A 9423-nucleotide genomic window follows, 5' to 3' on the forward strand; every position below is an offset into this window, starting at 1 on the left:
CTCAGGCTTCATTATGCATAAACATTATAAAGGGCTTAATCGAGTTTCATATAGATTTTGAGTTGGTAAAATGGTTTCTGTTCACATAAGTCTACAGTTAAATACAAATTTAAAAAGTTTAGGAAACTGGTTTGTATTTTGATGGGCATACATATTTAAAAACACAATAATACTATTTAATAATAGGCCAATGATTTCAATGAAAATTGAATAATACTATATCTCACATTTAGCCCAAAATTGCAACCTAAAATCATTACTCATTAACAAGTAAATAAACAAACGTATCCAAAACAAAATCCATACTTTTCTAATTGCATTACAAATTTAAGCAAGTTGTCGTAACCTATATCTGAAACTCAGTGATTTTCTTAAAAATAAATTAAGCAAAATTGATGATGAAATTTCCAGTTTGAGTTAATGAGAGTCTCATTCGATTTCTTGAATGATTCTGTTTTTACGTACAGACTTTCTTGGCATGCTTCCAGGGGCACTGTGAGCTCTCCTCCTGTCTTCCTTCCTCTTTTCTGCATCTGCCATTGTTCTCCTAAGCAACCCTGCCTTGTATATTGGTTTTGGCAAGTGCCTATGCCTGCAAATTTTTTTTTTTTAAAAGAAAACATATATATTATGTATACAGATAGAATAATAAATTAAAAAATAGAACAAAGTAGATATAGTTAGAAACCAAAAACGTTAACTAAGAATCAAAAAAAAAAAAAGGGGGAAATACCTTAATATACGTTTGACCTCAGGAAGGTGCTTGTAACGATTCTTGACAGCCTCCATATATTCATGCTTCTTCCGTTCTCGTGGAAGAATCTGCCACACAAAATTCAATCATTTTACACAACATTAATGAAACAATAAAAAAGCGTTTTAACAGATGAATTATTAATGACAAATGTATGTAAAAAAAAAATAAAAAATAAAAACTTACAACACCGAGTTGCTCTGATGCTTTAGCTTTCCAAAGTCTGAGATTGGTGTCATCACTACCCGAGATCACATAACTTGCATCACCACTAAACTTCACGCAAAACACCCTAAAAATTCATCAATTATCAAACTTAGTCCCCAATTTAATCAAACATATGCACAGAAAATCAAAATCAAGGGGAATTACGATTACCTTTGCATTCGCTTAGTGTGATAGATTTCCCTACTATGTCCACCATTATACTGAAAAATTCTCACCTACGAAAATCCAAAATATCTTATTTACTAAAACGAATACAAATATAACTGAAAATTAGTTTTTTTAAAAAAAAGGACTTACTGTTCTGTCATAAGATCCAGTTACAAATTCACGACCGGTTGGTGAGTAATCAATATCCATACTGCAAAGTCATCATCAAATCTATTAGTGTCTTCATATAAAAAATGAATTTGTTTAAAATCACAGTAGATATCTTACACTGCAGACACATGATCTTTATGCACACACTTGGCTTCTTCTAATTTTCTTGCATCAAAACTGTAACAATTGCAATTTTCATTTGCCTGCCACAAAATTAAGTGTTAGAAACCATATATGAGGGCGGGCATTCATGTCTTTTGCGCAGATGGGATGTGTTTTTTGGTTTCAGATTTTTGTAATTTGAACATTTCAACTTACACATGATTGATAAGATGTGTACTTTTGTAGATTATTCCAATATTTTTATAATTTATAATGGTTTGGGGATGTGGAAAGTGCATGTTGTAGATGATGTCCAGTTGGTACTTACAGCTGTGAAGTTCATCGGCTCCATTGGATTCCAAGCAATAGAATTTGTTTTTGTCTGAAAAGAAAAAAATATAACGTTTAATAATAAAAAATTAAAAATGGTTAATTCGACCAAAATATTCTACAACTAAGATAGCATTATATTATACACACCAATATATATGTATGTATCTATCTAGGGAAATATGTCAACTATAATTATATATTTGCATACATACCCTCATGATAAGTTTTCTTGCTGGTGAAGACGTTCGAAGATCATATATTGTTATGCTCCGATCACTACCAAAAAAATAAATAAATAAATAAATCTTTAGAGTGTAGCTGTTTCTTGCATTTAAGCCAATGTTATATATATTATATAGAATCAACTGACCTCCCAGATGTTGCAAGTATATTTGGTTCCCCAGGATTAAATCGGACAGAAATAACTGTGTCATTTCCCCATTCGAAACTGTTAACTGGCTGAGACCTATATCATGAGCACACCAATTAGACACACAAAACTATACAGGTCTTGGATGGAATGGAATGACGCATTCCATTCCTTTCCCTTCTCAATTCCATCATACGAAACAAAACACTATTGTATCAATGATCTGAGCTAAATTTGGCTCATTACCTATTGGGGTCCCATATATCAACTTGAGCACCAGCTGTGGCAAAAAGATTACCTTCCCATTGATGGTCCACACCCCTGAAAATAATAAAGTCACAATCCATGAAAACATGAAAAAGATAATCGTTGAATTTCACAATGGGTTACATGCAACTTGCAAGAGATAGTAATATACTAGTAAACTTACCAGAAGGCATTTTTCCAAACATAGGATGCAATTAACTGCAATCACAAACATAAATTTGCATAAACATGTTAACATGAGCAAGAATCAAGAAACCAAACTAGGGTTAGCACTTAGCACTAACCTTTTCTGAGGAATCAGATGAGTCGATGCCACTTGAAAGAGGAACCCTCCACAGTCTAACACTGATTCAATTAAGTAACAATAAACACATCAAAGTTAATGTTCAAGTTCAGGATTATAAGACATTTCCATGATACCAAACACTACCCAAATCTAACATCATAAAGCTTACGTGCAATCAGTTCCACATGAAACAAGAACACCCCCATCTGTAGATACAGTTAAACCTCGTACTGCACCTTGGTGCCCAGGATATTGACAAATTGTTTTCCTACAATACAAAGTTAGATTTCCAAAGAATTATAAGAAACAGAAATTTCTTCATATGTTGTTGTATGTCATATGTCATGTCATCAAGAATCATATTGTATTGGATATGCTAACCTATTCAGGTCATATATATAACATATCATAGGTTGCAGAAATATAATTAATGAAAATTGAATAATTACAAGGTTAGAACAGAGTAAAGTATTACCTCGAAGCAATATCCCATAAACGAATATCTGCAAGGAATCACAAATTCAACAGGTTACAGAACATAACTTGGTTTTTAAAAACATATAGCCAAAAGAAACACTTGTCTTTTCAGTTTGACAAATAATACATACTCCATATAGTGACTAAATCTTACTGAAAACTTAATGACCAGTAAGTAAACAAAAATTGCTATATAACGTTATAAACTTAGTGTTACATCTTTCCCTATATCAAGTTAAGTTCACAAACGTTTGAAAGAAAATCTTTGATCTATTTGTATGTGTTATTGAATTAAAAGAAGAAAAAACATAGGCCAAAAGAAACAAATAAATATGGCAACTGAAGCATACCTCCATCCATAGAACCAGAAAATACACCTTTCAAGTGACTAGGGTTTTTTGCCATACATGAGATGGCGTCTATATGCCCATCCATGGCTCCAATAAATGGTCTTGCAAATACCTACCATGTGTCCATGTCAAAATTAATCTCAACTGTAACAAAAAATAACTAAAAAACAATGATTTGCTTTAACATTCAAAGCACAACAAATCTATTAGTTAGAAAAATGAAAAGCATATCAAACAGGTATCGAATAGAGAGAGACTATTACCTTATCTAATTTAGCTGCATTAAGGGCTCTAACATACTCCACCGCCTTCTCTTGAGTACGAAGGTTTGGGTCGTAGTTTCGAGAAACCCTCTGATACAATAGGAAATGAAATTAACATCAACGAAATACACAGACTCCCATCGTTTCAAAAAAAAAAACTACGCTTGAATTTTGATGTCAATCGAAGCACTCATCGCACGAAAACTCGACAGGGGTTTTGTAGTAAATCTAATAAATTTGCTATTCTTTTCTCGAAATCATACAGACAGTGAAACAAAATTACCTGAAGATCATTACTCCGCTCGCGTGTAAAATCATCTGCAGAGCGAGAAATAACCTTAACCCTCATACTTCTAAAAACAGTAAGTGAACGTTTGTTTCGTTGCAGAGTTTATCAAATAGATTTAGATGCAGAGCTTCGGTAACGTTGATGGTAGTTCCGGCGGCGGCAGAGGTGAGAAAGCCGATGATTCACGAGGACTTGCGGCCTGTAAGGGGGTGTTTGGCAAAATTACCAAAAAGGGCTTCCTTTTATATTATGACAATATGTATGTTCTTGTTATGAACACAATGTGTATTTCCTGTTATGAACAGCAGCAATTAGGCAGCAATTGAACCATTACACAACAATTGAACAGATAAACAGCAGGCAATTTCAACTGAAATCAGGGGAAAAAAGAAAATCGAAGCAATTGAACACATACATCTAAAGCAGACATCATACAGACTTCGATTTCAACAAACACATGATTTCGTTTTCATCAGAAATCGGGGGAAAAAGGAAAATCGAGAGCAGCAAAATACAGTTGAACGAAAGCAGTAAACGATGAAGAAAATCGTACATAAATCGTATTTGTGGTGTGCGACAGTATCCGACGATGGAAGTCGGCGGTGAGCAATCAACGACGAGGAATAGGGAATCGCCTGAGGAGCGACTGGAGAAGAAGGGAGGCTGCGCTGTTTCTTTGTCTTCTGGTGAAGCATACGAACGAAAACTTTATTAGGTTAAGGGTATATTGCTCCATTCCTAAACGTAAACGTAGTGAAATAAGTAAGAGGACGTAGTGGCAAGGGGACGTAGCGGCTTTTTTTTTTTTTTTTTAAATCTAATCCTTATAAATGATTTTTTTTACTATTATCATATATATATATATATATATATATATATATATATATATATATATATATATATATATATATATATATATATATATATAGGGGAGGGTTCATTTGAGAAAAAAAAAGGTTGAGAATGGGGAATCATTCTCAGCCACTCATTTATTTTTGCCGCAAAAGCCTCCGTCGTACCAGCGGAAATGGGAAATAAATAGACATGTGTTTTCCAACAAAACATATTTCCTTAAACTATGCTAATCATTACCTTAATATATACAAAAACATAGTTTTTTTTCGTTTTTTTTAATTTTTAGAAGCTATTTTTATCAAAAAAATGATTTTAAATATACCAAAATTCATGATTTTTTATTCTCTACAAATAGACATTCATATTGATATAGTTTTAAGATAAAATAAAAAAAAAAATTATATTTTCAGCTATCGTTATTCATAAGTGAATAAAAATGCATCAGAGTACATTCGTTATTCACTTATGAATAAAAAGTATGATTTATTTTTTTTACAATTTAAGTATCATTCATATATGAATATAGCATATAATAAACATAGTATATTCATATTTAAATATTGGACGATGTATTCACTTGTCAATATTAACATAGTATATTTACTTGTAAATATTAGATGGTATATTCACTTATGAATATTAAATGATATTTCATATGTGAATATTACATAGTATTACATGGTATATCACATGTGAATATTACATAGTATATTCATTTGTGAATATTAGATGATATATTCACTTATGAATATTACACATTATATTCACATATGAATATTACAAGGTATATTCACTTGTGAATATATTCACTTATGAATATTAGAAGGTATTTTGACAAATATATATAATTTTTATATGTTATTCACATATGAATAACATACATAATTGCATATTTGTTTTGTCTTTTTAATAATCATATACTGATTCAGGTGAGAAAACATATTCATATGTGAATATAACGTGGTAATTTAGTTTATGCATTTCATCAAACAGTTGGAGTGCATACAAGTTAACTAATTTAAAAATGTTAAAAACATCAAGTTATCAATTCCAAAATCATCATATACTTCCGATTTCGACTTCAGATGCGACATCCTATGTCTGATCGATTTCTCATTTTGATTTTGATTTCCGAAAATCCGATTGGGAACCTGTGAGTACCGATTCTGAGTCCTTCAATGTCGACTGTGACTGCGAGTCCAGAACTCCGATTCCAATTTCATGAACAACGAAGAAATTCCGATTCCAACTGATTTCGTTTGCGAATCTGGGAAATTCCAGTTCCAAAACCGTTATGAACTTTAACAAATGCTTGCAAGCTACGAACATTCGGAGTATTCAACAAAGAAATCGATGAAATTGATGAATTTAGGTTGCGAATCTGTCTTGAACGGCGAACCTCCCAGCCACGAATATCGATGATTGATTAACATTGGATGATTGTTGAAGGTTGGAGGAGAAATTTTGATGATGAACGAACTGTTATCGAACTCTCTATAGTTACGTATTTGAGATTGAAGGTTATTAACATATTTACAAGTTTGCCACCGTGTCTTTTTATGCTTAGATTAAATGATTCCCCCATTCCCAACCTTTTTTATTTTCGTTTTTTTTAATTTTTAGAAGCTATTTTTATCAAAAAAATGATTTTAAATATACCAAAATTCATGATTTTTTATTCTCTACAAATAGACATTCATATTGATATAGTTTTAAGATAAAATAAAAAAAAATTATATTTTCAGCTATCGTTATTCATAAGTGAATAAAAATGCATCAGAGTACATTCGTTATTCACTTATGAATAAAAACTATGATTTATTTTTTTTACAATTTAAGTATCATTCATATATGAATATAGCATATAATAAACATAGTATATTCATATTTAAATATTGGACGATGTATTCACTTGTCAATATTAACATAGTATATTTACTTGTAAATATTAGATGGTATATTCACTTATGAATATTAAATGATATTTCATATGTGAATATTACATAGTATTACATGGTATATTACATATGAATATTACATAGTATATTCACTTGTGAATATTAGATGATATATTCACTTATGAATATTACACATTATATTCACATATGAATATTACAAGGTATATTCACTTGTGAATATATTCACTTATGAATATTAGAAGGTATTTTGACAAATATATATAATTTTTATATGTTATTCACATATGAATAACATACATAATTGCATATTTGTTTTGTCTTTTTAATAATCATATACTGATTCAGGTGAGAAAACATATTCATATGTGAATATAACGTGGTAATTTAGTTTATGCATTTCATCAAACAGTTGGAGTGCATACAAGTTAACTATTTTAAAAATGTTAAAAACATCAAGTTATCAATTCCAAAATCATCATATACTTCCGATTTCGACTTCAGATGCGACATCATATGTCTGATCGATTTCTCATTTTGATTTTGATTTCCGAAAATCCGATTGGGAACCTGTGAGTACCGATTCTGAGTCCTTCAATGTCGACTGTGACTGCGAGTCCAGAACTCCGATTCCAATTTCATGAACAACGAAGAAATTCCGATTCCAACTGATTTCGTTTGCGAATCTGGGAAATTTCAGTTCCAAAACCGTTATGAACTTTAACAAATGCTTGCAAGCTACGAACATTCGGAGTATTCAACAAAGAAATCGATGAAATTGATGAATTTGGGTTGCGAATCTGTCTTGAACGGCGAACCTCCCAGCCACGAATATCGATGATTGATTAACATTGGATGATTGTTGAAGGTTGGAGGAGAAATTTTGATGATGAACGAACTGTTATCGAACTCTCTATAGTTACGTATTTGAGATTGAAGGTTATTAACATATTTACAAGTTTGCCACCGTGTCTTTTTATGCTTAGATTAAATGATTCCCCCATTCCCAACCTTTTTTATTTTCTCAATTGAACCTACCTCTATATATATATATATATATATATATATATATATATATATATATATATATAGAGAGAGAGAGAGAGAGATAGGTTCAAATGTTTTCTCACATCTATTGTGTGCTAGAATGCACCAATAGGAATTTAGTATTAATTATATGTATATTAAATGTTATCCATACTTATAACTCATTTTTATGGAAACTGATTAAATTTTTCATTAATGTCAACAATAATATTCTTTCAGAATGAATTCATATCTAGAAGAATGAGAGTGTATTCCAGCAGAATGAGAGTGTATTCTAGTATAATACACTCTCGTTCTTCATATTCCATGCAACTTTATTGTATTTTAAGTGAGTGAGTTCTGAAACAAAATACAAACTCATATATAAAAACCTAGATGCGAATTTATTCTGAAAGAATGTTATTGCTAACATTAATGACAGATTTAATTAGTTTCCATAAAAAGAGAATTATAATTATGGATATCATTTAATATACATATAATTATGGAAATCATTTAATATCTATATTTATTTAATTAAATAATTATTTAATTTACTAAATTCCTATTGGTGCATTCTAGCACATAATAAATATAAGAAACAAAATAACCTAGCCCTACATATATATATATATATATATATATATATATATATATATATATATATATATATATATATATTTGGTAAAGTAAATACATTCTCCGGAACACATTGTTCCGTGAGGTCTTCGGAATTCCGGAGTATGATTCTGGACCATGGTTCCAAAATAGATTTGATTTTCTTTTTGCATGTAAGTTTTGCTTTCATAAAATGTATAAGTTTTGCTTTTATAAAATGTATAATTTTTGGTTTTATAAAACATAAAATACAATTAAAATGATCAAACAACTAATAAATACATAAACTAAATAAAGGATGTGTCTATATGTCATATTACAAATACGATGTTCAAATTATATTTGTCATTATACCCCAAAATATGTCCACTAGTCGTTTTCTATAACGCATAGTTCATGGACCAGCGGTTTTACCCTTTATAGAAATCGATTTCCCGGTGATCAACGTCTCTAATGACCAACACAAAAACACTCCATAATCTTATATGTTGTCAGTCTGTTGTGGTACGTTCGGGGTCTTTTCGAGGGTCACCTTGAAGCTCTCAAGTGGGATTAAATCAGTTGGTTTGGTACCCCAGTAGTTGACTCCCACTAACAGTTTGTGGATGCGTGCTGTCAGACCTATAAACCAATCCTCATTTCCGAACAGTAGCCGCCCTTCCAGTGGCTATTGTATATAGTCATTTGGAACGTCTTCAAATCAAAAGCACCCAAATACCAATGAGTTTGTGGTATGTTGATTGGGATGTAAAGCTATAAAAAAAGGTTAGAAATAATAAATTAGTATGTAAATACTCAGGTAATGTAATCCAAACAAAATTATATCGTATCACGCTTTGCCCAAGCTAGGTAAACGGATCTGTCAGTCATGTCACTCCAGTCATATGTATCAGCGTTGAAAGTTGATAGCAAAACCGTCCATCGAGCATCATCCGCTCTACGCTCTAGCAGCAATGTGACAACCCGAAATT

General features: G+C 31.1%; 1 protein-coding gene across 1 annotated transcript; it reads right to left on the reverse strand.

The window, feature by feature from the left end:
- Window positions 1-240: 240 nt before the first annotated feature.
- LOC145107392 (WD repeat and SOF domain-containing protein 1) lies at window positions 241-4787 on the reverse strand. The gene is made up of 18 exons (XM_079044266.1): window positions 4591-4787; window positions 4032-4329; window positions 3749-3838; window positions 3486-3597; window positions 3134-3161; window positions 2828-2926; window positions 2657-2717; window positions 2536-2570; window positions 2352-2426; window positions 2106-2201; window positions 1948-2011; window positions 1731-1784; window positions 1418-1503; window positions 1280-1340; window positions 1133-1197; window positions 941-1046; window positions 734-822; window positions 241-592 (listed from the first exon to the last, which is right to left on the reverse strand). The coding sequence occupies exons 2-18, from the start codon at window positions 4095-4097 to the stop codon at window positions 430-432; spliced, it is 1350 nt and encodes a 449-aa protein (XP_078900392.1). The 5' UTR covers window positions 4098-4329; window positions 4591-4787; the 3' UTR covers window positions 241-429.
- Window positions 4788-9423: the final 4636 nt, after the last annotated feature.

The sequence above is a fragment of the Lactuca virosa genome, chromosome 4, assembly GCF_052849685.1.
Source record: "Lactuca virosa cultivar CGN04683 chromosome 4, Lactuca_virosa_CGN04683_v6, whole genome shotgun sequence".
NCBI classification, from domain to species: Eukaryota; Viridiplantae; Streptophyta; class Magnoliopsida; order Asterales; family Asteraceae; genus Lactuca; species Lactuca virosa.

Excerpts from the sequence above, each read along its gene's own strand:
- LOC145107392 (XM_079044266.1), bottom strand. The coding sequence starts at position 4,097 with ATGAGGGTTAAGGTTATTTCTCGCTCTGCAGATGATTTTACACGCGAG. Across the intron at positions 3,839-4,031 it reads AGCGGAGTAATGATCTTCAG|AGGGTTTCTCGAAACTACGA; the intron begins GTAATTTTGTTT and ends CTATTGTATCAG. Across the intron at positions 1,047-1,132 it reads CACACTAAGCGAATGCAAAG|GGTGTTTTGCGTGAAGTTTA; the intron begins GTAATCGTAATT and ends ATGAATTTTTAG.